At 55.4% G+C, this 26,953-nt stretch overlaps 2 protein-coding genes and 1 long non-coding RNA gene across 4 annotated transcripts in view; 2 read left to right on the forward strand and 1 right to left on the reverse strand.

Moving 5' to 3' along the window:
- Positions 1 to 17,886, forward strand: part of FBXL18 (F-box and leucine rich repeat protein 18) — a 107,558-nt gene extending 89,672 nt beyond the window's left edge. Inside the window, exon 6 of the transcript XR_006605271.1 lies at positions 17,766 to 17,886. The gene's annotated coding sequence lies outside the window, so the exon portion shown is untranslated. The remainder of the gene's footprint in view (positions 1 to 17,765) is intronic.
- TNRC18 (trinucleotide repeat containing 18) overlaps positions 1 to 26,953 on the forward strand; it is an 83,137-nt gene that overhangs the window by 4,458 nt on the left and 51,726 nt on the right. The window contains exons 3-5 of one of the 2 annotated variants that reach the window (XM_045075151.1): positions 17,766 to 17,921; positions 20,024 to 20,149; positions 20,574 to 22,280. In XM_045075151.1, the coding sequence (XP_044931086.1) occupies positions 17,766 to 17,921; positions 20,024 to 20,149; positions 20,574 to 22,280 (1,989 nt within the window). The remainder of the gene's footprint in view (positions 1 to 17,765; positions 17,922 to 20,023; positions 20,150 to 20,573; positions 22,281 to 26,953) is intronic. The other variant, XM_045075152.1, reaches the window with a different exon arrangement.
- Positions 10,486 to 17,196, reverse strand: LOC123390704. Its single transcript, XR_006605272.1, has 3 exons — positions 16,618 to 17,196; positions 14,237 to 14,374; positions 10,486 to 11,566 (listed from the first exon to the last, which is right to left on the reverse strand). It is a non-coding gene; the product is annotated as an uncharacterized LOC123390704 (long non-coding RNA).

Consider the following 26,953-nt stretch of genomic DNA (forward strand, 5'->3'; position numbering starts at 1 on the left):
GAGGGCGCCCCATCTCGAGTGTGGTTCCTGCCTGACCAGAGGCCAAAAGCCCTAATGAGCAACAGTGCAAACAGCCCCTATCAAGGGGGTTCCTGGGTCTGCCTGCAGCAAGCCAGAGCCCCATGGCAGACCACGTAACACCCATGGGGTCGATGGGGAGGCTGAGGCAGGAGGTTACTAGCAGGCAGGAGGAAGTCCAGTTGGATGTGGCTGCAAAGGCCCGTCTTCTGGGCCTCCTGCTTTTGGAGCTGCCTGACTTCTGCGTGCTTGGCCGCTGAGGTCATGGAGGAAGTAGCAGGCAGGCTCTGGGAAGAGCTGGCTGGCCTGTGTTCACCTGGGAAGGAAGGCCCGGAGGGCGCTGGTGCTCCCCCTTACTCCTCCCACCGTGAGTGGCCGCTGGGAGACCCTGGACCCTAGGCCAACGCCTAGAGCCCAGCCCTGTGCTAATCCCATTAGCTTGGAGGTGGAGAGCTGCTTCCCATTCATTGCTTGGGTGGGGTGGATTACAAATTCCTCAACCCAGCACCCCTCCCCCTTTCTTTGCTGGGTGCAGGTGCTAAATTTTCTCTTTGAGGCGCTTCTCCTACTTGGCTGTCAGCAACTTAGGTCTGGCCAGCGTTATCAGCCCTATCTTTGTTTGTTTGTTTTTGTTCTGGGAACCGGGGAGAGACTGAGCCTTGTGCCCTGGGTCACACAGCAAGGCAGCGAGAGGTCGGGTTATCTCTGGACCCCTTCCCAGTCTGCTCAGGCCGAGTAGGTGGGAGTGCCTGTAAATCCAGCCCTCCTAGGCAGAGGGAGTTTGCTCCAGAGCTCTGGGCTGGGCTGTGACCCCATGCAAGCAGGTGTTGATGGGGGTTGTGGTGAGTGAAGATGTCCAGGAGAAGATGCTTTTCCTGTATCATGGGTCTAGGCTGAGGGGTTGTACCCTTTCCTGGGCAGAAGAGGAGGTAGGTCAAGAATGAAAGCTTTGGTTAGCCATTACTTTTCCCATAACCTTGAGTATTGTTGTAGCCAGTGAGTCCTTAAATGTTAGCAGGAGTCAGTGAAATGGACAAGTAAGTGACAAGCACCTGGTAGGCTTGCCTTTCTGCTATGGGGTTGGGAGGCCTGGACTCCAGGTCCTCCTCAGGCTGCAATTAAAGACCTATTAGCAGGATTTTGTACTTGGATGTTTATTCTCCCTGCCCCCATTCCTGGGGCTGGCTGGGCCCTGGAAGATACATGAATGGGGGGTGGAACCCAGGGATCAGTATGGAGAGAGAGGCCATGCACTTTGGACTGGCCAGTGGACAATAGGGAGGGGGCCACGGGCCTTTTCCCGGGCGCATCAGCTCTATCTCTGGAATCCAGCCCGTCGGCCTACTGGGATTGATTTAAAGAGATTAATCAGTGGGACTGGCTGGTGGAGTGATGCGATCAAGAGATAAAGGAGATGTGCTGGGTGCTTCCTCCTCCAGCCCGAAGCTCGAAGCGTGGCAGAGGCCTGGGGGAGGTTCTGGACTCCAGAGGGGTCTCCCCAGCCCACTGGCTCTCTGAGCCTGCCGGTTCTTTGGCTCTCCATCCAGGCGCTTCCTTTCTTGTTCACATGGTTCGGCAAACCATTTCCAAGTGGGTCCGGCAGGCCAGGCACTGCTCTGGCAATGACCAGACAAAAATCTTTGCCCTCCTTGGAGCTCCCATCCTAGTGTGGGGGCTGGGCAGCGAGCACACAAACCAGCGAAGGAAATAATTTTTAAATAGAGGTACAGGCTGTGAAGGAAAGAGTGTGCCGAGGTCTGTTTGAGCTGGAGTGAGGGTCTCCCAGGAGTGAGCGTCGATAGGAGCAGGGCAGTGGGTGGGGGTGGGGTGGAGGAGCTGGGGGTAGGGCAGGAAGGGGACCCTGCAGGTCCCCAAAGGCCAGTGTTGAGGTCTTGGGATTTCACGCTGAGGAATTGAGAAGGCAGTTCAGGGTTTTAAAAGGAGGTAGTGATTCGAAGTGAGGAACGTTTTACAGAAAGGGTCTGGACTCTTTAAAAAAAAAAAGTGTCTGGTGGCATACAAGACAAAGGCAGGCCAGGAAATGTTCCTGATTAAAAGACAGAAAAAAATGTGACAGCAAAAGGCAATGTATGGCCTGCGATTGGATCTTGGATCAAGGAAGAAATTGCTCTAAAGGACATCCTGGGGGCAATTGATGAAATTGGAGTATGGGCTGTAGATTAGCTGATAGTATCAGATCAATAGTAGGTCTCATGAAGTTGATAACTGTACAGTGCTTTTGGAAGAGAATGTCCTTGCTTTTTGGAAGTAAGAACGCTGACATGCTTAGGGACAGGGATGCGATGGCCACCGCTGACTCAGGAATGGCTCGGGAAGAGAAAAAGTAGTATCTGTAATTTATCTATACGTATGGGAGACACGGATACATCCCGGACTCACGGACGCTGGGTAACGTAGAGGGTGAGAGAGTTCACGAGGGCTGGACCTGGGGAGGGTCATGTGACGGGTCATTGTGCTACTTCCAACTTCTCTTGGAGTTTGAAATTATTTCAGAATAAGCATTTCACAGAATTTGTCTGGGTTGCCAGCTGGAGGCTGTCTGGTAGATAGTGGTGAGGAGGCGGTTGGGGAGGTGACGGTGGCCAGGGAAGGAGGTTGGAGGCAGCCAGGGTTTGGGGGCCTGGGAGAGGCTTGGGCTGCTCAGATGGATCCAGAAAGGCAGAAAAGGTGGAGAAAAGCTGGGGGGGGGGGGAGATGTGCAGGAACAGAACTGGGGAGAAGGTGGTGATTTTAAGCATTCTTGATTTGGAAGTGACCAGCTCGGGGGTGGGAGCAAACTTAGCTCCCTTCTGGTCACATGGAGCCCTGTCTTCCACCCCTGTCCTGGACTTCCCAGCCCAGCTTTAGTGGGGCGGCGGCGTGGGAACTGGTGTCCAGACAGGTCTTGGGCCTCCCCAGGGGCTGCAGGGAGCCCTGGCCCCGTAGTCAGTCCTCATGAGTTAGTGAACATGAACAAAACACCCTCGCGGTGCACCCTCACAATCTGGCACATTCTGGGCCCTCACAAGCCATCTAAAGATTCTGCCCGGCAGTCTCCAGGTTGGCCTAGGGAGGGGCTGAGGTTAGATTGGAGTCTGCCATCTAACTTCTCTGCACGTTCTGGGTGTGCAATCATTCTCTAAGCCTTGACTTTCTCATCTGTAAGATGGGGCCATTCGTGGTACTAAATGTGTTCCGCGGTTGTGACGTTTGATCAAGCAGGTCCCTTCCAGGTGCCTAGCTTAGGCCTGGCACTCTGCAAAAGTTACAGTAAAAGTGATTGCTGTAATTACTGTTATCGTTAACTGATGACTCAAGTCATCAGGCTAACAAGTTAATTCCTTGTTCTAGTCCGGTCCTCTCCAGGGGCCTCTGGAATCGTGTATATGGCCCTTGGGCTCCTGGGGCTCCCAAGGTCCCAACCTGAACCCATCAATTTAATCTCTCTCTCTCTCTCTCTCTCTCTCTTTTTTTTTTTTTTTTTGGTGTAACAGATACACTGTAATACGCTTCAATTGGGAGTGTTGAGAACATTGCATATTTCCAAAATGAGAACACCCATGTAACTACCAACAAGCTCAAGGTCAGGATGGTTCCAGCGTCCAGAAGAAGGCTCCCTCATGTTTCCCCCTAGGGACTATCAGCCCTGCCTCCAATATCATTCTTATTTCTGCTACCTTAGATTCGTTTTACCTATTTTTGAACTTCTATCAGTGGAATCACACAGCAAGCCCTCTTTTATTTCTGGTTGGTCTCGCTCAGTGTTTTATGTGTGAAATTCATCCATCTTTGGGTGTGTGCAGTAACTGATCTCTTGTTGTAGAGTATGATACATAAAAATAGCACCATTTATCCACGCCTGTCGATGGACACTGAGATTGTTTCCAGTGTTTGCAACACTGGGGTTATGAACATGGCCTTTTGGTGCACGTATGTACACACTTACTGTTTGGAAATAATATCTAGGAGCAGATTGCCGGGTCACAGGGTGTACGTTCAGTCTTAATAGTTGTGAATTTCCTAGTGGTTTGCACCATTGTCCATTCTAAGTGGTAGTGTTCTGGTGCCTCCGTGTCTTTGCCCATAGTAAGACATTGTCTGTTTCTTCAGCTTCTGTTCATGCTGGGGGTTGTGTGTTAGCATCTCATTGTGTGTGCCTTTTAAACATTTCTCCTCTTTTATTTTATTTTATTATTTTTTAAAGATTTTATTTATTTATTTGACAGAGAGAGATCACAAGTAGGCAGAGAGTCTGATGCGGGACTCGATCCCAGGACCCTGTGATTATGACCTGAGCCGAAGGCAGAGGCTTAACCCACTGAGCCACCCAGGTGCCCACCTCTTTTATTTTTTTAACTTTTATTGGGAAATAGTCTTCCTACTATAAAGCCCCCCCCCCGACAGTGTGCAGTTCTGCTTTATGCTTAATATAAACCTTAGAGTAAAAGTTCCGCCTCATTTTAAGTAAGTGTTACAAGGATTATGAAGAAAACTAGCCATCCCCTGCTTCCTATCTCCCTAGTCTTGATTCCCTAATTTAAGTCTTTTGGCTATTTCTTGTGGCCTTTTCATCCCTATTTCTATGTAATAACTTGCTTCTGCTGCTGGTTATGTTTCTCTGTTGACTTGTGTGGATGATGAAGGTTTCCAACGGGCTGTCCGAGTCTGAGTCTTTCTTGACTGTCCCATTTATTAGTGTGAGACCGTGGGCAAGTTTCTTTACTTCTCTGTACCTTAATATTCTCATCTGTAATATGAGGGAAAACAGTAGTTTCTATTTCATGAGATTTTTGTGAGGATTTAATAGTGAAGAACATGAAAAACATTTAAAACAGTATCTGTAATATAGGAAGCACTTAGTGGGGGCTCAGTCTTTAAGCATCTGTCTTTGGCTCAGGTCACGATTCCAGGGTCCTGGGATCGAGCCCCTCATCAGGCTCCCTGCTCAGTGGGAAGCCTGCTTCTCCCTCTCCCCTTCCCCCTGCTTGTGTTCCCTCTCTCACTGTGCCTCTCTCTGTCAAATAAAAAAATAAAATCTTAAAGAAAAAAAGAAGCACTTAGTAAATATTAATCTTGTTTTATCACACCCCCCACCACGTTTATTTTCCCTATACAGTTGTGTTTAAACCAGGTGTACTATTACGGCTTTGGCCTTGTAAATATTGTCCACATTTGAGCCAGGCTATAGTATAGTGAAAATCACTTTTTTATTTCCTGGAGTTATTAATTGCCTTTAAAAAATTTTTTCTGGAATATCTCAGAATCTCTTTCTTCCAGTTTCTTAGAGCACTTTTCATTTGGTCAGATCTGTGTGAGCTGCTGCTTTTCTTGGAGGTTTCTTTCCTAGAGTTTTCCATCCTCCTGTTCCAGTGTGGTTTGCTTGATACTTGGGCCTGTTGCGGAGCCAATGTCCTTGAGACTCCCTTTACCTTTTTGCTGTGTTAGACCTCCTGTTTCTTGACTCCCTTGCCTGCCTTTTTTTCTGCCTTACTTCCTTGTTTTGGTCAAGCACATCCTTCAGTAGTCTTCTGTGAAAGAATCAATCTACAGAAGGCAAGTTTTTTGGAGACGTAATATGCCTGAGAATGCCTTTAATGCGACCATCATACTTGACTGGCATTTTGGAAATAATTTGCCTCTAATATTTTGAAGGAATTAAAGGTTTTATTTATTTATTTGACAGAGAGAGAGATCACAAGTAGGCAGAGAGAGAGGAGGAAGCAGGCTCCCCGCTGAGCAGAGAGCCCAATGCGGGGCTCGATCCCAGGACCCTGAGATCATGACCTGAGCCGAAGGCAGAGGCTTTAACTCACTGAGCCACCCAGGCACCCTTGCAATGTCACCTTTTAAAAATTCCAGTGTTGGGGCGCCTCAGCGGGGAGCCTGCTTCCTCCTCCCTCTCTGTGTGCTTTGCTTCTCTGCCTACTTGTGATCTTCGTCTGTCAAATAAATAAATAAAAACTTTAAAAAAATAAAAATTCCAGTGTTACTGAAGTGTGATGCTATTTTGATTCTTGACCTTCATTTGTGAACCTTTTTTTTTTTAAATTTAAATTCTTTTCTAAATGCTTAAAATCTTTTAGAATTACTGAAATTCGTGCTTCACCGCTTACTGGCCATGTGGTCTTGGACATGCTTTAGGGGTGTGTGTGTGTGTGTAATGAGGAATAGTGCCTACCTTTTCTATGAAGATTGAAAGGGCTTATACACATAAAGGCCAAAACATTATTTGGCACAAAATAAGCCTGGTAGGTAGTTAACATTGTTACTCCTTTTTTTTTTTTTTTTTTTACTGTAACTTTTCTTTTCATCACTGGTGTTCTGACGTTGAGCATGGAACGGGTGTTCTGACGTTGAGCATGGATGTGCCTTACTCTGGATTCCTTTGCCATTTGCTCTCTTGGGTACTCCATAGGCCATACTGATCTGGAAACAGGTCCCTCAGGATGAATTCTTTTTTGTAATTTTTTGGTATTAACATTAATTCTGTCAGTATTTTGTAATTCCCTTCCCACCACATTTTTCTTTTCTTTTTTTATAATTTTCTTTTTTCTTAAATAATTAAACAAAGTTAATTGGGGCATCCGGGTGGCTCAGTGGGTTAAAGCCTCTGCCTTCAGCTCAGGTCATGATCCTGGGGTCCTGGGATCAAGCCCTGCATCGGGCTGTCTGCTCGGCAGGGAGCCTGCTTCCCCTTCCCTCTCTCTCTGCCTGCCTCTGCCTACTTGCGATCTCTTTCAAATAAATTAAAAATCTTTAAAAAAAAAGTAAAAAAAGTTTATTTATTTCAGAGAGAGAAAGAGCATGTAGAGGGAGAATGAGAGGGGGAAGCAGGCTCCCCGCTGAGCAGAGAGCCGGGTGCGGGACTCTATCCCGCGACTCCAGGATCATGACCCGAGCCGGAGGCAGTCGCCCAACCAACTGAGCCACCCAGGCACCCATTTTTTTCTTTTTTAAAGACTAACACCTATAGGTGAGTGGGGGGGAGGGTTAGAGGGTGAGGGAGCAAGAGTGTTGAGCCAACTCCACGCCCAGCATGGAGTGTGATTTTTGTGGGGTGGGGGGGTTTGAGATCATGAGATCTCATGAGATCATGAGATCATGACCTGAGCCGAAAATCAAGAGTCAGGTGCTCAACCGACTGAGCCACCTGGTGAGGGTGGTCTCCTTTCCATTCCTGTCTTGTTTTCTTTTCTCTCCATTGTAAACCGCATGGCTGTCGTTCCCATGAAATTCTGGCATTTGGGAAAGGGTTTGTCGGGACCGATCTGTATTGTCCGGGCTTCTGGGATCCAGCCCGCTCCCCTTCCCCTGGCCCAGGTGCCCACATTCCTTGGCTCCTGCCATTTCCATTCAACAGGACTCCTAACTTGCCTAGAAGGCCTTAGACCTCGGTGCAAGGGAGGGGAAAAATCAGCAAGGAAGTCCTCTGTAATTGGTGTGGAAGTGAGAAGGGCGGGAGCCCTGACCCCCCCCCCCCCCCCCCCCCCGCCCCTGGGGGAGACGCATTTGCATATCACCGTGAGGGCAGCGGCCTTGACCCCTCTGGGCTGCTTTGCGATTCCCTTGATTTCAACTTGAGTACCTACTTTGTGGGCTGGGCTTTTGGTTGGGGCCAGGCAAAGTCCCAGCCTGCTGGGGGTCCTTGGAAGTGGGACTGGAGTTCAAGCCAGATCGGCCTTCTCTGGTGGCGGGGAGCTGGAGAATGCTTGCTGGGGTCTGACCTCCTGGGTGTGTGTGTGTGTGTGTGTGTGTGTGTGTGTCTGTGTGTGTGTGTCGGGGTTGGCTCCCAGCAGAACGGGGAGGGAGGCCTGGTAGGCGGTGACTCAGAGAGGGAGCTGGAGGAACAGAACCCAGTAGCTGGAGCTGCAGGGGAGGCAGCTGGGGAGGGAAGGCAGGGCGGGCCCAGCAGGACTCCTCCCCTCCCGGGAAGGCCCTGCTGGAGCTGGTTGATCTGGCCTGGTGGCTCCTGCCGCTCCCAGACCTCTGCTTGGTTGGGGGGAACCTCCACTGCTGCCTCCCGTCACACTGATGGGAGCCGGGGGACAATGGCAGTGGCCCAGCTACAGATCAAGACAATGTAGAGAAAGCTGTCCGCCCACCATCCCAGCCTGGAGCTCTGTCCATCCGTCTTGCTTACTCACGTCCCAGCCCTGCAGTCACAGCTTCTTTCCTGTCCCGCTGCCTTCATTTTACTTTAGAGGAAAGTAAGGCCCAGAGAGGTTGTGGTACCCCCTCGAGGCCACACAGCTGGGAAGCCAGGGGATCTAGCAGTGAGGCCTGAGCTCTCTGCTGGCAAGCTCGGGGTTGAGGAGAACTAGGTCCTGGGTAGGAATTTTTCTTTCTCTTTCCTTTTTCCTCTCCTGCCTCATTTTCATTTATGTACTTGCTTCAGTTTGTGCGGATTTTTCTCAGTCTGAGAGTTGATAAAAATTACCCAGAGTGCGATATTCACTGTGTGTTAAGGTTCAGATTGGATGCTTTCCTCCTGCCCCCGACCTACCTTCTGTGGATATTTGTTGTTGGGGTTTAAGATACACAGAGAAACGGGCACAGATGATAGATGTACGGCTGTTAATATTTTCCCCACAGCCCCCCCCCCCCCGCCTACATAACCCTGGGTCATTTCCCCCTTCCCTGTCCCCAGGTGATCCCATCGAACCCCTAGAGATTTGAGCTGTCTGTCCACACACTTCATGTGCAGTATGAGGAAGTGTGCAGTGTATGGTCTCGTGTGTGTCTTTTATAGTGAGACTTTTCCGTGGCCCTGCTCTTGGGGCGGAGGTTGTCTTGCTGGAGGCGTTCCTCCCGTGGCGATGTCACAGTGTGCTTATCCAGCTGGTGATGGACGTTTGGGTTGTTTCCGGATTTCAACTGCTACCCTTGGTTAGCCTCTTAAATTTGGACCAGCTCTGCTCATTCCTGCGCCTCACCCTTGGGTGTATCCCCGTGGGGGCAGGTTTCCATGTTCTGCCAAACTGTTCTCCAGAGTAGCTGGACTGTTTACACCTCCTCCCCACGTGTATTCATGTTTAATATTGTCCCACATTCCTTATGGACCTTAACCCCTCTTAATTCACATCTCCTCCCCTGTTTGAGAGGCGGAGTACCAGGGCCCTGGGAGCACGTGACTCGTAATGTTGGGATCATGGGTTCGAGCTCCATGTTGGGTGTAGGGATTACTGAAAAATAATAAACTTAAAAAACCCCAGAGAGGCAGAGTAGTCATTTTCCTGGCTATTTGGACGAATTTGCCACCTTCCCAGTGCCCATTTCTATGTTCTGTTGTCTTTCTCTTCCTTGTTGTGGGGGTTCTTTATATATTCTGGATACAGACCCTCCCCTGGTGACGTGATGCACAGATCTATTTCCACAACGGGGTGGCTCGCCTTTTCCTTCCCTTAATGGTGTCCTGGGATGAATAGACACTTCTCATTTTTTAAAAGTTTCTATCTTCAGGGGCACCTGGGTGGCTCAGTGGTTTGGGCCTCTGCCTTCGGCTCGGGTCATGATCTTAGGGTCCTGGGATCGAGCCCCACGTCAGGCTCTCTGCTCAGCGGGGAGCCTGCTTCCCCCTCTCTCTCTGCCTGCCTCTCTGCCTACTTGTGATCTCTGTCTATCAAATAAATAAAAATCTTTAAATAAAAAAAAAATAAAAGTTTCTATCTTCAGATATAAGACCAGAGCAAGCGGGCTGAGGGGCAGAAGGGGGAGAGAGAGAATCTCAAGCAGGCTCCCCATGGAATCCTGAGCCCAGCGCAGGGCCAGATCAGGGCCAGACCCTGAGACCATGAACCTGAACCGAACTCTGAGTCAGACGCTTAACTTCAGAGCCGCACAGGCACCCCTGGACATTTCTCGTTGTAGTGCAGTTCCGTATAGCAATCTCAGCCTTTTGGTTTGTGTTTTCTTACGGTTTGTAAGAAACCTTTGTTTGCCTTCCAGATGTGAAGGTATTTTCCAGTGTGGCTCTTCTGGAGGCTTTCCTGTTTTTGCCTTTTGGGTGGAGACCCACCGTCCACCTAGAACTGGTGTTGACGTGCCGTGTGAAGTTAGGGGCTCTATCATGGCTTTTCCCGCACAGATGTCCAGGCTGACCAGCCGCGTGTATTGACGGCACCATCTTTTCTCTGCTTGTGTACTTGTGGGGCTGTTTGTGGACCGGCTTGTCTCAAGTCTGCTCAGGTACCCCTGTGCCGATGGCACTCAGGCCTCCCTCGGGTGGGTGTTCTACTTTTGGGTGTTTGATAGCAAAGACCTCCCACGTTGTTTTCCATCCTTAAGTCAAGGTCGCCTTGGCTCTTTTTGACCCTTTCTGTGTGTGTGTGTGTTGTTTGTTTGTTTGTTTTAAGATTTTATTTATTTGAGGGAGAGCGAGAAAGCACAAGCAGGAGGGGCAGAGGGAGCGACAGAGGGAGGGGAGACGCAGACTCCCTGCTGAGCAGGGAGCCAGAGGTGGGACTCAACCCCAGGACCCTGGCACCTGCCCCTCCACTTTCTGTCTCTGTGAACTTGGCGACCCCAGGGACTTCATAGAAGAGGTCTCCAACTTTTGTCTCGGTGTTTGTCATTCTGTGTCTGGCTTATTTCCACTTAGCGTAACATCCTCAAGATTCGTCCGTGTTGGAGCACATGTCAGAGCTCCCTTTCTTTTTAAGGCTGAATCATGTCCGGTTGCATGGTTGGGGCACATTCTGTTTATCCAGCGGATCCCTGGGAGGCTCCCACTTTTTGGCTCTTGTGAATAATGTTCCAGGGAATATGGGTGTGCACAGACAGACCACTCCCAGATTCTGCTTTCCATTTGTATGTAACATTTGGGGACTGTGCAGGCGGGTATGTGTGTGTGCGCGCGTGCGCGCACACACACACACACACACACACACAGCTGTCGGAATTTGGATTGGAGTGCACTGAAACTCTCCATCTATTTGGCCACAGTGAGCATCCTAGTAAGTGCATCTGGTGGTTTCCTTGGGAGGGACCCCCAAAAGTGGGTCTGTGCCTTTTCCCAGCCTTGAAGAGTTCTGCTGATTTGCTTTCCAAAAGCTGGGGATAGGTTGGCCCTCTGCTTACCCGCCCCTGGCTGCTTCCCGCCTCGCCCCCTCCTTCCCCACAACCAAACCCCACATGTGCTCATTCGATACAGGAAAATGACATCATCCCGTTTTAATACTTCTTTGTAATCCTAACGACAAATTTTCACCGGATTCAGCCATTTACTGTCGTTGGTGATTTGCTTAGGATTCTTACTGAATGATAAGACTCTTTATACAGCGAGGGCGGCAACCCCCCCCCCCCTCTGGCTCAGATATTACAGAAGTCCCAGCGTCTCAGGATCAGTGGGAGTCTGAAGGTCATTTTATCCGGAGGGTCCTCACACTATTTTCAGCTGCTGTCATAGAAACGCCTGAGTCACATGTCCGTGCTCGGGGCTGGAATGAGCTCTTTTCTGGGCGATCACCCTGATTTGATCTTGCTGATGAGATGTTCTGATAGCCTTTGGTGAGACCGTCAAGGATGCAGGCTCTTTTTCCGAGGCCAGAACCTTTTAAACAGAAAGGGACAGTGTGTGTGTTTCTGTTGTGGGGAGGGGCCATGGGGAGGAAAAATAGGAAAATAGAGTCCGGCATCCGGGTGGTGTGGCTGAGTGCTAGAGTGTAGATTTTGGAATTAGAGCCTCAGTTCTTCATCTGCGAAAGGGTTCAGAACTCCCCCGCACCACCCCTCCAGCAGGGTGGAGGGGGTTGGGGAGACAGAATGAAGCAAAGGCTTGAAGCCTTTTAGCAAGCCTAAGGCTGGCTGAAAGCACCCCCTCTTCTTCCCTCAGCCCTGGCTGATCCTGACCTTGCCCATCCCTCCCATCCGTAAATCCGAATTGAGCAGCTACTGTGTGTGCAGTGTAGGGCGCACTTGGGGTGGAGTGAAGCCACATTTTAACGCAGGGGCCTGCAAACTGGCCAGATTAGGTCCATCTCCTGTTTGCTTTTTGTTCCCCTTAAAGATTTTATTTATTTAGGGTGCTGGTAGGGGGAGGGGCAGAGGGAGCCAGAGAATCTCAAGCCGACTCCATGCTGAGGCAGAATCCTATGGGGGTTCAAGCTCACGTCCCTGAAGTCATGACCTGAGCCGAAATCAAGGAGTTAGCCGCTCAGCAGACTGAGCCACCCAGGCGCCCCACCTCCTGTCTTTGTAAATAAAGTTTTATTGGAACAAAGCCCAATAGTTGAAGTGGTGTCCGAGGCTGCTTTCCCTGCAGCAGGCAGAAGAGGCCCCCGGTGCGTGAATGATTTATTGTCTGGCGCTGGCAAGAAAAAGCTTGCCGACTCCTGCGCCCGTGGGTGGAGGGGGACAGTAAGTAAACAAGGAGCTACAATAAAGGAGGGACTAATGTGTATTTGGTATGATCAGTGGTGATAAGCACTATGGAGAAAAATAATTCAGGAAAGGGTGTGGGGGTGGGGTGGGTCACAGTCTAAAATAGCGTGGTTAGCAAAATAAATAAAACAGCAGGGTTAGGGAAGGCTGAATTCATCAAGTGTGACTTGAGATGTTAGAGAGGGGAGTGATATATATATATATATATACATACACACACACACACACAGATGGGAGTTTACAGACGGTCTGCCGTATCTGCAGGGAGGAATGGATTCCAGGCTGAGGTGCAAAGGCCCTGGGGTGCAGCCGGTGCAGCTTTGCCATTCCATGTTCCAGCCCAGCCCATTTGCAGTGATAAAGTCCTTCAGTATTTACTAAACCTTTGTACCCACCCTGATCTCACCGAGTACCCTTCCCTGCTCCCACCGGTGAAGACTTCAGGTGCCCATTTTATATAGTCAGCTTCTAGAGGGGTTCTCAGTGACTCCCATTGGTTACAGTGGTGGGAGGCCCCCAGCCAGCTGAGGTGGCCTCACTGTTACTCCGGGTGGGGGGGGTTCTGCTAGCGGATGGGAAGGGCACAGCCCCTTTACATAATACATCTGGGTCGACTTCATTCCCCAGCCCCTAGCATACAGTAGCCCTACATAAGCATTGAGGGAGGGATGGATGGATGGACCAGATGGATGGACAGACAGAAGGGTGGACCTTGTCTGGATTCGAGTTCTGCCTTCTGGTGATCTTGGCCAGCCTCAGTGGCAGCAAAACCCTGACACCCTTCCTGTGTTCTAGGTATCAGTGAGGGGGTGGCGATGGCTGAAAGCAGGCTAGCCAGCATCCCCCAGCTCTTGGCTCCCTCCTGTTCCTGAGGTCCTTGTCCATGGCCAGCAGGATGTGGGGTGGGAGGGGCAGGGATGTTGGTGGGTCTCAGCTTGGGGAGGGCAGGAAGCGGGCTAAGGTCCCCTTGCCCAGCTCCCTGCTGCTCATGCTCCCAGTGGGACCCTGAACCCCTCCCCCAGACAGTGGAGGGGGCCCACTACACGTAGCTGGGCCTCTGTGCTTCCTTTCTTGCCCCTGCCCCCCCCCCCCAGGGTGCCCTTGCCTTCTCCCTGGGGCACTGGGGACCAGAGAGGGAGAAGACCATTTTCTAAGCACCTCCCGTGGGGGCTTCCCTTCTCTCAGGGTCCAAGTAGCAGTGGCTGGCTAGAGCTAAGGGCCCGCCACAGTGGGATTCCCAAGCTGAGGGCTTGGAGTAGCATTGCCTAAACAACATGGTCCCCCATGCACCGACCCCTGAGCCTCAGTTTCTCAGTCTGTAAAATGAGGATGAGAAGGTTCCTGCGGCCCCAGGGCTGTGGGAGGTTGAGCCGGGATGGGTGACTGCTTTGGGCATTGGGGCACCGTGGGCAGGGAGGCTGGTCGATGGGTCAAGCCTGGCCCCCTGGGGGACACTGTACTGCTGGCATCAGACGTCGAGAGTAGAGCTTACCTGTGGCTGCTTGTTCAGTTCAAGGTGAAATTCAAACCCTGCACAATGAGCCGTTTGAAAGTATGTGATGCAGTTGTAGTCAGTGCATTTATAATGGGCAGTCACCAGTTCTCTGGTTTCTAAATTAAAAATTGATTTTAGGGGGTGCCTGGGTGGCTCAGTTCCTTTGGCTCAGGCTCAGGGTCTCAGGGTCCTGGGATCGAGCCCTGCATCGGGCTCTCTGCTCAGCGGGGAGCCTGCTCCTCCCCCCCACCCCGTCACCGCCTGCCTCTCTGCCTACTTGTGATCTCTGTCAAATAGAATCTTAAAAAAAAAAATTGATTTTAGGGGTGCCTGGGTGAGACTCACTCTGAAGTGTCCGAGTCTTGGCTTTCCTCTCAGGACGTGGTCCTCACTGTCGATGGATCAAGCCGCTTGTGGGGTTCTGTGCTCAGTGCAGAGTTGGCTTCCGATTCTCTCTCCCTCTCCCACCTGTGCGTTCTCGCCCTCGAATAAATGAATAAATAAATAGAAAGTAAAACTTAAAAAAAATTAATAAAAGTAAACTTGGATTTTAAGGAGGGGCAGGTGGAATTTGGGTAGAGGAAGCTGCCCTACTCAGACCCTGACCTTGAGCATTTGCTTTACTTCTCTGAGCCCCAGGGTTTGTCCTGGTACAGAGTGAAAACTTTGGGCCAGCATTGCCGGGGACTTCACAGAAGCATTCCACAAATCACCTTTTACTCTGTGATCCACTTTGCACAGCCTGGAGATGTTCAGAAGCCTGCCCAGAGTCCCAGAGCAAATGGGCAGTGGAACTAGGGTTGGTCTTCCTGTCATCCCTGGGGACCCCTCTGTCACCTCCCTTCCCAGGCTTGTCAGAGGCCCCATGCCCGTCCCCACTCCTGTTTGGACCGTGGCTAAATGAAGTCTAAATTAATTAAAATTTAATAAAATTAAAGATGTGTTTCCTCACCAGCTACACGTCCCTGCTCTGCAGCCACAAGTACTGGTGGCTCCTGTAGGGTCCGCACAGATAGCGTGCAGCCGACACGGTTGGCTGTGGGCCCGGTTGCCTGGTCTGTTGTGACTGGCAAGCTGGGCACTTGGCGGGAACCCTCTGACGGGTACCCTAGTGGGCTCCGGGGTCCAGCTCTGCTCCTGGCCGGGGGCACCACCATGACTTGAGACTGTTGGCTGTCCTCAGACCCGTGAGAAGATTCCAGAAACGACCCGTGGGGCAGTGAAGTGGTTTAGGCACGTGTGATGCCAGGTTCCTGTCCGTGTTGGTAGGGTGTTTGCTGTTACTCTTCCGAAGGATGATCAAGGATAATCATGGTCTGTTGTGGGTGGCTGGCATTAGTTTCCCCGGACGTCCGGAGCAGGTGGCACGTCTAGCCACCAGGGGGCAGCCTGGGATCAGGGTGGGAGCTGGCCTGGCGCTCTGCCGGGGGTGGGTGTGAGATGGGAGGATTTCCAGCCAAGTCTAGGGAGAGTCCAGTGGGTCCCCAGGGGTGGGTGTGAGGAGCAGCAGGGGTGCATAGCTAGATTTCGAGGAGAGCACCAGTTTTGCTGGGGTGGGGGGCCGGGCCTCACCAAGCCTCCCGGAGATGGAGCCAGATGGCCTGCGATGGCACATGGTGTCCTTGGGGGTCAGAGGGTATACCTCCCCTCTCTCCTAATCCTGACATGTCTACTGCTTTTGCCCCGAGGGCATTAGAAACTGTTCCCGTCGGCTGTCCAAAAAGTGACACTTGCTACGTGCCGGGCAGGTGCCGGGCAGGTCCCGGGCACTGGATGTGGCGGGGAGGGAGGATGACGGAGGGGTCTGTGTTGTAACCAGGTGTCACTGGTGGAGGCTTGATTGTGGTGGCCGGGGGGCCCCTGGGAGGGGTCTTCAGGGCGACCCGGGGGCTGGTTTGACGTGGGGCTGGTGTGTCCATTGGACATGGTTGTGATCCTGTGGTCTGGGAGGGGTGTGCACTGGCCCGTGGTTTTTCCGGGGCACCAGCATCCTGGCCGGACCCAGGGAAGGGAGTTGGGGCACCGTTGAGCCCCTGTGGCGGGCGGGAGCCGTTGGTGGCATCCGGGCACCAACGCCCCACCAGGCCTTGGGAGCCGCTGGGCGGGTTTCACAAGCCTGGGCAGGGGCAGGCCTGGGCCACCCGGCTTCCGCACGGCCCGAGGCAGGAAGAGTTGGTGGCTGATGTAAGCCCTTGCGCAAACCTCTGGTTGCCGGCTTCCGGAGCCTTCTACCCGCCTGCCTGCCTGCCAAGGAGGAAGCCTGGGGCCTAGCGGGGCCCAGAGGCCCTGCTGCCCAGGCTGGGGCCACATGGGTGTACTGATCGGCCACCATGGCCCTCGGTCCCGAAGGCTTGGCTCTGGAGTCCGGTGAGGGGGCTGGGTGAGGCTGGGCTGGAGCATGGGGGGCTCCCCAGACGCGGGGTGCTGGATGGCACATGTGGCCAGAAGGTGTCCTCCCCCTGCCTGCTGCTGTCTCCCCTCTGGAGGACCAAGGCGGAAGCCCTGCCCCTGCAGCCTTGGTTTCCCCGCGTGCCCCCCAAAGGGAGTGGGATGGACGTTCTGGCATCCTGTGCACCGGGGAGGCAGCGAGTGAGCACCTGTTGTATACAGACCCTGCATACGGGGCTGCGGGAGACCCAGAGGTGGGACAGGGCTCTGGGAACCCCCTGTGGCCTGGGACCTGGGGCCCCCCTGGAGTCATTTCTCTGGGTCATTGCAGACAGTACCTGCTTCCGGGGATGCGGAGACTAGCTTCTGCTGGATGCTTGGTGATCCTCCGGCTCAGCTCTGTGTACAGGCCTCTGCCCCTCCTCCTGGGGGCGTTGGGGGAGGGTTCGGGATCCCCGCAGACTGGGTGCTACCGCTGCGTTGTTACTCTCGTTCAGGTCACGCTTCCCTCTTAAGGGAGACGTTAGTGTTCCCATTTTGTCGATGAGCAAACTGAGGTCAGGGGAGGGCAGTCCCTTGCCCAAGTGTCCTAGGCTCCCTCTGGCCCATGACCTGGAGGCCTGCTGGGATCTTCTCCTGAGGGGTGGGGTGTATGGATCCCGAGGGCCAGTGCTCCTCGGGGCGGCAGTGAGGGGGTGTCCCTCCTGGCATGGGGTGTGACAGCGCCCGGTGCTTTCCACCCAGGCCCCCTGCGCATTATTCCCCAAGCGGCATCTGGCCACCGCATGCCCCATCTGAGGGACGTCGGGTGGGACGCCTGGGGCTCTCCTTCCTGTGCTGTTTCTCTCGCTGACTCGCTGTAGTCCTGGGATGTTTGCTGGGTGTGTGTCTCCGGCGGCGGGTCCCTGGCTGAGGGACCAGGCACCCCCCCCCCCCCCCCCCCCCCGCCAACCCCTAGTATCAGCTTCCTCATGCCTTAAATGGGTGCACAGTTCCTCCCTCACCAGGCTGGCTCAGAGCTCCTCAGAGGAGGGTCCTTACCGGTGAGGTAGGGGGTGGGATCCTTCCTGAACTGGGAGCTCTATATGTCATGTAGACCCTGAGCCCCCACCCCCACCCCCCACCTATTCTCGCTGTTGCCTCAGGAGGTCCCTGCCCCCAGCCGTACCTCAGCTTTCATGGGCAGGTTGGGGGGACTGTCTTCTCCTGCCGAGCACTGGGTGTCTCGGAGGTGAGGGCCTTCTGTGGTGGTGGGCTTCCTTCTGGCCTGTTCCTCTGGGGCTGGGTGTGCAGGATTTTCAAATACTGGGTATGTGAGGGGACAGGCCTGTCCTGAGCCCAAGGGTCTGGGGCAGGCCAGGAAGGTTTCTTTGGTGTTCCTGCCAGTGTCAGCTCTGAGAAGCGGGGGAGACATGGGGAACTCGGGGTGTTGGGCCGGGCAGTGGGGGCCTGGTGGGTGCCTGACAGCCCCCCCTTCTCTCTGCAGGCGAGGCCTTCTTGGGCAGCTTTGTGGCCAGCGGGATGGGGCCCTCAGCCTCATCCCATGGGAGCCCCGTGCCCCTGCCCTCTGACCTCTCCTTCCGCTCCCCTACCCCCAGCAACCTGCCTATGGTACAGCTGTGGGCCGCTCACGCCCATGAAGGTAAGGAGTGTGCCAGGTGGGCGGGGCTGAGGGCTGTGGGCTGCTGTCCCTTCCACCTCCGGTCATCTCTCCTGCGGTGGCTGGGGGTGGGGGGCAAGCCCTGGTCATTCAGCCTCCCTGCTGGTTTTCAAACGCTCAGTGCTTCCTCTGCTCCCTGCCGCAGGGCCTTTGCACAAGCCAGTTCCCTCTGCTGCAGCCCCTAACTCACCCACTGTTCATCCTGTAGGACTCAGCGGACTCCCCTCCCCTGGTGCACCTCTCACTTGTGAAAACAGATATTTTCTTACCAGAGTGAGCTCTGAGGGCAGGACCTAGTTTGTTCTGCTCATCACTGACCCCTGGGGTCCCTCAATAATCACTGTTGGAGCAGTGGGACCAGGGCCAGAGGGCTCTCCTGTGGCAGTTCCTCAGTGGCACTCCAAGCTGTGGGCATCTGGGAGCCCTGCAAATCCTGGATCCCCCTGGGGCCACACTTCCCCTCTGTCAGTGAAGAGATGGGCCTGGGGGGACCCTGAGCTCTTTCCCCGCCTCTGATGGACTTTGGATGCTGGGTCCTAGGAGCATCTGCTGCAGGCTGAGGGCTTTCCTGGGCTTTTCACGGTTCACTGTCTGCCCATGTCCTCTGCCAAAGTCTCACCAAGTCCCTGTCATCATCTGTACCCCCTGTGGGGTGGGGGTGGTCCTGCTTCTCCAGGCCTGGGATGGTGGGCAGTCCTTTGGGACTGGGGTCTCATTTGAGCCTCCCACTTCAGCCAGCCAGGGCAGGGCCGGGGGTGGGGGGAGGCCTGGAGAGCAGAGAGGCTGCCTGGTGTCTCCGTGCTGCCAGTTTGTACCACTAACCTTCTTGACTCCTTTTTCTCCCGTGTCGCAAACACTAGTCATGTAGAAATGGTTACAGACCTGTGCACGCACTGCACAGCCGAACTTAACCGTATCCCCCACCCCCGACCAGCTGTGAGAGAGGGACTGCTAGGTCTCTTTCCCAGATGAGAAGGCAGGGGGGGATCCCATGTGGTGTTTCAGGGGCAGAAAGAGATCATGAGCATTAGGTGGTCTTGATTATTCTGTGATTGTTGTTAACGTGCCATTATCCATGAACGCCATTATTAAGGGCACTGTGGGAGGAGCGTGGGTTCTCTGCGGCCAGGGTCAGGCCTTGGATCTCTGGTCTTCTGGGGGCAGCTGGGAGCATGTGGGACCGGCGTCTCAAGGATCTCTGATAGGCCTGTGGTCCAAGAGGACCCCCAGCCCAGGCAGAGCCTCAGGACCTTCCCCTAGTGCCCAGTGCCCGCCAGCCCACCAGTCTGCCTGACTTTCTGGGCCCTGCTGAGCTGCTCTTGGGCCTTCGTTCTCCGTGGGCCCTCGGAGGAGTCTGCTTTCTCTGTGGCTACCCTCCCGACTTCTCTGTCCCACGGAGCCCCGATTTTGGGCAGCCCTGGTGGGGGGGAAGACTGGGAGGATTCTCCCCAGGAGGCATTGACCGACAGCTGCAGATGCAGTGTCGGCTGATAATTTAGATCAGGTGAGTGACCTCCTCGGGGTCACACAGCAGAGAACGGACTGATTAAACCAGTAAACCGCTCCACGGGTCTGTGCTAGGCTGAGGTGAACAGTCCCAGTGATTTCCATTGAACTTCAGGCTCCTCTATACTGGGCGACTTTAGCCAGGAGTCCTCTCTGAGCCTCTGTTTTCTCATCTATAAAGTGAGGATCCTACCTGCTTCACAGAGTTTCGTTGCAGTTTCTGTGAGAATAACAAAGGCAGAGCTGTTGGCAGTGTTGGGCCTGTGGTTAGGGCTACTATCAGCGTCATCACCACAGTCCCCTGCCTGGTTGCATCCATTTGATTCCTCTTCTCGGGGGTTTTGAGAGCCTGAGCCCCTTGGGGCTGCCTGGGCCTGGAGGGAGGGCTGAAGTGCCACAGTCTGGGGGTGGGGTGGGGCGGGCAAGCCTGCCCTGGGGAGCTGGCCGTCCATCTCAGGACTCCGTGAATAAACCAGGCTAAAATATTTTATTTTCAAGAAAAAGAGAGGGATGGATGGAAGTTTCTCGTGGGGGGTACGTGTGGTGGCACAGTTCAGCTTTTCTCTTCTCTTTTCCAGGCTTCTCCCATCTGCCCAGCGGGCTGTACCCATCCTACCTCCACCTGAACCACCTGGAGCCCCCCAGCAGCGGGAGCCCCCTCCTCAGCCAGCTGGGCCAGCCCAGCATCTTCGATACCCAGAAAGGTATGATGAGGGGGGGCAGGAGAAGTGAGGCTGGGCTTGGGGGGTAACTTCTGAGGGGCTTTGGGCCCCCACCACTACCCAATATTGTTCTCTGAGACCCTGTCCCTAAGCCCCCCCCCCCCCCCCCGCAGCCTTCTGGTGCCTTCTGGTTATGCTGTGCTCGCCCAGTCCCCTTAGGCCCTTAAAACAATCCTGGCCTCCGCCCCTTTCACAGGTGAGACTGAGTTTCGGGAAGGTCCGTCAGCAGCCAAGGCGAGATTGGGAACTCAGTACCCTTCATTTCCAGAGTCTCCCCTCCCAAAGGCTGCTCCGAGCACCAACCTCCTTCGTAACCTGGGGGTTACGGAGCGCCCCTCAGGGACCCCGCTTCTGCCTGGCTGGAGGGAGGATACACCCTCACGCCCACACCCTCTCTCCCCCACAGACGGCTTCTACCTGCCCGCCCCGGGGGCTCCGGGCGCCCTGCACTCCCACGCGCCCTCCTCCAGGACCCCGGGCGGCCACTCCTCCAGCGCCCCGGCCAAAGGCTCTTCGCGAGAAGGTCCAGCCAAGGAGCGGGCGGGCCGCGGCGGGGAGCCGCCCCCGCTGTTCGGCAAGAAGGACCCGAGGGCCCGCGAGGAGGCTGCGGGGCCGCGCGGCGTGGTGGACCTGACCCAGGAGGCGCGGGCGGAGGGGCGCCAGGACCGCGGACCCCCGCGCCTCGCCGAGCGCCTATCGCCCTTCCTGGCCGAACTGGGGCCGCCGCGCGGGCCGGGCGCCGCCGCCGAGTGCAAGGGCAAGAACCCGCCACCGCCGCCGCCGCCCCCCGCGCTGAGCCTCTGCAACGGCGCGGGCGACGCAGGGCTCCCCGCGCTGGTGGCCAAGGAGGCGGCGCGCCAGGACGAGAGCGCGCGGCTCCGGCGCGCAGAGGCCCTGCTGCCCGGGCCGTGCCCTTGCCCCTCGCCGCTCCCGCCGCCGCCCAAGGGCCCGCCCGCGCCCCCGACCGCCCCGGCGGGGGCCTTCGCCGCGCCGCAGCCCGCGTCCGCCGGCGTCTACACCATCTTCCCAGCGGCGGCGGCGGCGGCGCGCGAGCCGGGCCGCGAGCACCGCGTGGTGGCGCCCACCTTCGTGCCTTCCGTGGAGGCCTTCGACGAGCGCCCGGGGCCCATCCAGATCGCGTCGCAGGCGCGGGACGCCCGGGCCCGGGAGCGCGAGGCGGGCAGGCCCGGCGTCCTGCAGGCGCCGCCCGGGTCCCCGCGGCCGCCCCCCGAGCGGCCCGAGGCGCTCCGCGAGAAGAACTCGGTCATCCGCTCTCTCAAGCGGCCGCCACCCGCCGAGGCCCCGCCGGCGCGGGCCGCGCGCGCCTCCCCGGACGCCCGGGCCTACCTCCCTGCCAAGGAGCTGCTCAAGCCCGAGGCCGAGCCGCGGGCCTGCGAGCGCGCCCCCCGCGGCCCCGCCGCCGCCCCCCAGCAGGCCGCCAAGCTGTTCGGCCTGGAGCCCGCGCGGCCACCGCCGCCGCCCGCCGGCCCTGAGCCCAAGTGGAAGCCTTTCGAGCTGGGCAACTTCGCCACCACGCAGATGGCCGTGCTGGCCGCGCAGCACCATCACGCCAGCCGCGCCGAGGAGGAGGCGGCCACCTCCAAGAAGGCCTACCTGGACCCCGGGGGCGCGCTGCCCCGCGCCGCGGCCGCCTGCGCCAGGCCCGGCGCCGACGTGCACGCCGCGGCCCACGGGCCGGGGGAGGCCTCCGCCATGCAGAGCCTCATCAAGTACAGCGGCAGCTTCACCCGCGAGGCCGTGGCCGTGCGCCCTGGCGGCTGCGGCAAGAAGAGCCCTTTCGGAGGCCTGGGCACCATGAAACCCGAGCCTGCCCCCACCACCGCGGGCGCCCCGCGCACCCAGGCCCGCCTGCCACACCCTGGCGGCCCTGCGGCCGGTGGAGGCCGGCAGTTGAAGCGGGACCCGGAGAGGCCCGAGAGCGCCAAGGCTTTCGGGCGTGAGGGCTCTGGGGCCCAGGGAGAGGCAGAGGTGCGACACCCGCCCGTGGGCATTGCGGTGGCCGTAGCCCGGCAGAAGGACAGTGGCGGCAGTGGCCGGCTGGGGCCTGGGCTGGCAGACCAGGAGCGCTCCCTGTCGCTGAGCAACGTCAAAGGTGGGTCTCGGGTCCCACCTCTCACCATCTCCAGGCTTCACCCTCGCCTTCCAAATCCTGGCCACCTTTGCTTCCCATCTAGCTGTCTCAGGCTCGTTTTGACCTCTGCTCCCCACTCTCCTGCTACCGTTTGTCCTTGGTTCACTTGTGGGCTGCAGCTGCTCTTTTGAAGCTGACTGCTTTTTCCATTATGCACGTAGAAAAACGTGTAAAACGGAAAGGATGAAGGACAGAGATGACTCCCATTTTCCCAACACCCTGAACACTTCCCAATGATTCCCTGTTGTTGCACCTGCAGGGTTCCTAGACTACACCCAGTGCCTGTCCCTGCATTCTTCATGCTTACCTTGTGGCTTTTTTCCTCTCCCTGTTGGGAAATCATTATAAAAATGTTTCACGGCCTTCACTGTCCTGTCTAGAGCACACACCATAGTTCAGCTAACCATTTCTCTTGTGGGCTTCCCCCCCCGCTTCTCTGATGTTTTTGTGCTTGTGATGCTGTATTGAATATTTCTGTGTGTTTCACCTTCTTGGTATTTTGAGTCATTTTCTAAGAATAGGTTCCTAGGAGCAGGCTGGTTTTAAGTCTTCAGTCCTCAATCCTTGAGGGAGTAACTGCCTTACCTAGTTCATTGTTCCCCAGACCTAGTGTGGGATCTGGTGCATAGTAGGTGTTTGATAAATGAGTGAATGAGTGACCGAGGGTGATGGATAGAAACTGGGTCTCTGTGTTCTCATGGGTCTTGATGTTTGGTACCTCAGTGCCTAAAAAAAGGCTGTTGCTAATTTCGGTGGGCAAGAGTGGTGCGTTTCTTTTAGGTATTGGTGAAGCCGAGTCTTTTTCTGGGATTTGGTCCGATGTGTTTTTTTGTCCCTTGTATATGCACTGTTGGAATGGGGTTTTGGAGGGTTGATGTTTGTGGCATTTTTGTTGGAACTGTGGACTTGATCTGCCCATTGTGGAGCCGAGGATGCTTTCTATAGGTTGGGTGGGCGCTAGGCTGTACCCCGTACCTGGATGGTGTCTAGTGTGTTGTGGTGTGGCGTCTGAGACCGTTTCCCACTGTCCTTGCTCTTGTGACTTCTCAATAGCTGGCCTGGATTTCTTCCCCGTGCCTCTGTTTCCAGTGTCCGGCCAGCTTCCCTTACGCAGCTGGTACCTAGCTTAGACCTTAACCCTTGTCCTGGGCCCCTGTCTCTGGCATCCATGTGGCCCCCTTTCCTATACCTCCCAGACTTTACTCCTGGAGGCTATGTAGGCATCTTGGGTGAATGTCTTCTGGGACCCACTCCCTATCTTGGTCTGGCCCACCTGTGCTAACTTCTGGACTTTGGCCTCGGTCCATGGCGCCTAGCCACCGTCCTGTCCCTGCTGTCTTAGCCCTGCTCTCCCAGGTGCGCCCAGGAAGGCACAGGGTTGCTGGCCCTCACCCCAGCCGTTTGCATGCACACAGTAGCTGCTGGGGATCTTCATCCAGCCTAGAGTGAGAGACACTCCATGGATGTTTGTGGAATGACTGCGTCCATGGTTCTTTCTGGAGTCTGAGTGAAGGAAGCCTGTTCCCTGACCCAGGCGGCTGGCCCGAGGCACTGCCTCATTCTGGGATTGAAGGAGCGGATGACAGCTCTGGGTCAGTGGTGGCTGGCTTGGTGGGGGATGAGCCCTTCTGCTAGGACAGAGGTTTGCATCCGGGGAACTTTTTGGGAGGCCCGAGATCTTTTTGGGTCCTTTCTCTGAAGGAATGGTCATGTGACATGGTATTTCACCCCTGTTGGGGGCTCACAGTCCTGAGGATCTGCCCAGGTCCAAGGGACATGTGTCTGTGGGGACCTGTGAGAGAGAGAGAGAGAGTATTTGAGTATGTGTGAGAGAAAATGTATGTTTTTGAGAGAAGACCTATGAGAGTGCGCCCGTGAACATGCGTGAGACAGTGTGCGAGTGCATGTGCGTGTGACAGTGTGGCAGGGTATGTGTGTGTGTGAGAGAATGTGTGATGGTATGACACTGTGGGACTGAGAATTTGTGATGCTGTGACAGTGCGTGTGACTGCGTACAACAGTGCGTGTGACTGTAGCGGTCCGAGTGTGGGTATGAGTGTGGGAGAGAACTGTGTGTGAGACAGGGTGTGTGTGAGAAAGGCAGTGTAACTGTGGCAGGGCATGTGACTGGCAGTGACTGGCAGCACGAGACTGTAGTAGGAATGTGAGACAAATGTGTGTGACGTTATATGTGACCACGCGTGTGACTGAATGAGTGTGACCCTGACACTGCAACTGTGTGTGAATGAATGTGTGAGTGTGACAGTGTGATAGTGTGAAAGTGACAACGTGTGTGATGTGACGGTGTGACAGCATGTGACAGCATGTGACAGTGCGTGTATGTGTAACAGTGTACGTGTGTGACAGAATGTAGGGACGGAGGGAGGAAGGAGGACCTCCCTGATGGGCTTGGGATGAGTCGTTCAGGCGATGGTCTGTCACTGGCAGCCATTGAAAAGTAGGCAGCTGGGTTCTTTCCCTTAACACAGTTCCCATCAGAAGTAGTGGTTTTTCCCAATACTGGCACACTTGGGGAAAGGCAGGAATTGGGGGCACCCCGGCCAAGTGGGGGGTAGTCAGCCTGTGTCTCCTGGTCTCTTCTTACCTTCCCTGTCTCTTGAATTTTTGGAGAGGGCCTTCTGCTGGTCAGTGGGTTCAAAGCCGATCTTTGCCTCATCAGGTGTGTGACCTTAACACAGGAGGCCCGAGCCTTCTGGGCCCTGGTGTCCGCACTGACCATGCAGCTGCTGGGCACACAGTAGGTGTGTCATAACCAGGCCTGCCCTTTCTTGGCACACGTTCAGCGTTTTGGGGTCTGAGAGCTTGTGTCAGCGCCTGTGAGTTCTAGATCTTTTGGAGAAATGCCCCTGGCGGCCCATACAGGCCCGGAGATGGGGTAAGGACAGGCATGACCTATGGCCATGAGCCCTAGTGACAGGTGCTATGTCCCCGGATACCCTGCACAGCCACTGTCATTCAGTGGGTGGCCCCGGGAGAACCTGGTCGTTAGGTGGAACCAGCCCAGGCCCCCAGCAACCGCTGGCAGGAGGATCTGTTGCTCTCTTGGCTTCCCCTTCAGGGAGAGGGGCCCTGAGGAGGTGAAGGGAGTGGCCCAGGGTCTCTGGGCTGGAAGGGGCAGGCTGAGCTTGAACAAACCTTGGCCCAGGTTTACGGCTCCTATGTGTTCTTCTTGCCTGTTGGTGTCACCGCTGTGGTGGAGGCATGGGGATGGGGACTCTGGCAGGAGGGGCTGTGGGGGTGCTCCCGCATCACCCCAGGCAGAGCTGGGGTCGTGTGGGTGTCAGCAGCAGTGATGGCCCCGGATCCTAGAGAGGGCTCGGTCAGCCTGAGCCAGCAGCAGCCGCACCACATCTGCCAGAGGGACACCGGGATGGGGTTGCCGTGGGAACCAGGCCTCAGTCCTGGCCTCTACTGGGATTGGAGAGGCTGTGGCCTCCCGGTCCTGGGCCCTGGGGCGGGGCTGCAAATGCGTGATAACAGCTGTGCTGCCGTGTCCCCAGCACCTTGCCGTGCAGCTCCTCAGCGGCCGGGAAGACACTCCGATGCCAATCCCAGCCAGAGAAGCCGCCTTGTCAGTCCGGGGTATGACCTGGGCAGGTTGCTTGGCCTTCCTGTGCCTCAGTTTCCTAATCTAGAGTGGGTTGAGTTCTGGGTCCCATGTCCTGGGTTGATGACCCCTGAGTGAGTGGATGCACAGAGAAGATCTAGGGTCCTTCTGGGCAGAGAAGGGCTGGGGTGAGGTTTGTGTTTCTGGGCCCTGCCCCACATGCCTGGCTCATGGAGGAGGAGCTGGTCTCCCACCGGCCTGGGACTCAGCATGGAGGAGTGATTGGGCCCTCTGGTTCACTCTTCCTCTGGCTTCCCTCCCACCTTGAACAAAATCTAAACCACGTTCCCTTCCACAGCCTCCAGGACCCTGTAGGCTGTACCCACCTCTTCTGTTATCCCAACTCCAGGCACCTCTCTTGCTTATAAGTCTCTCTAGCCACCATGGTCTCCTTGATGTTCTCTGGCACGCTTCTGCCCCAGGGCCTTTGTACTTGCTATTCCTGCTACATAGCTCATTTTTTCTGTAGATATCTGTAGGGTTCCTTCTTCTTTTCCTCCCTTCCTCCCTCCCTACCTTCTTTCTTTCCTTCCTTTCCTGCATATTTATTGAGTAGCTCCCTCAGTGCCAGGTGTTGTGTTGGGAAGAGGTACACAGCCAGGAGCGGGACTCCTTGAACCAGAGCAGTACATAGGGTTATGGAGGAAGCAAATGGCAAATCATCAGCAAGCAGGGTAGTAGCATAATTGTGGTCACTGATGGGAGAGAGACAAATAGGGAGCTTCGTGGAGGAGAAATGGTCTGGGAGGGCTTCCTGGAGGAGGTGGCTTTTAAGCCGAGCTCTGACAGGAGAGCCTAAGCAGTCTTGGGGAAGGGCACTCTGGGTAGAGGGAACAGCATGTATGGCCCTGAGGTGACTGGAGTGCAGGAAGCCAAGGTCATAGGGGCATGGTTCTATGGGGCTGGCGTTCTGCGGGAGGGACAGGTGTGAGTAAGGGCGGTAGAGGTGACAGGTTGACATGGGAGGAGGAGGGTAGATCTGTAGTACAGCCAAGCCTGGGTAGTG

This window comes from Mustela putorius, unplaced genomic scaffold, assembly GCF_011764305.1.
Source record: "Mustela putorius furo isolate JIRA1106 unplaced genomic scaffold, ASM1176430v1.1 tig00000139_pilon_pilon_pilon, whole genome shotgun sequence".
Taxonomy (NCBI): domain Eukaryota; kingdom Metazoa; phylum Chordata; class Mammalia; order Carnivora; family Mustelidae; genus Mustela; species Mustela putorius.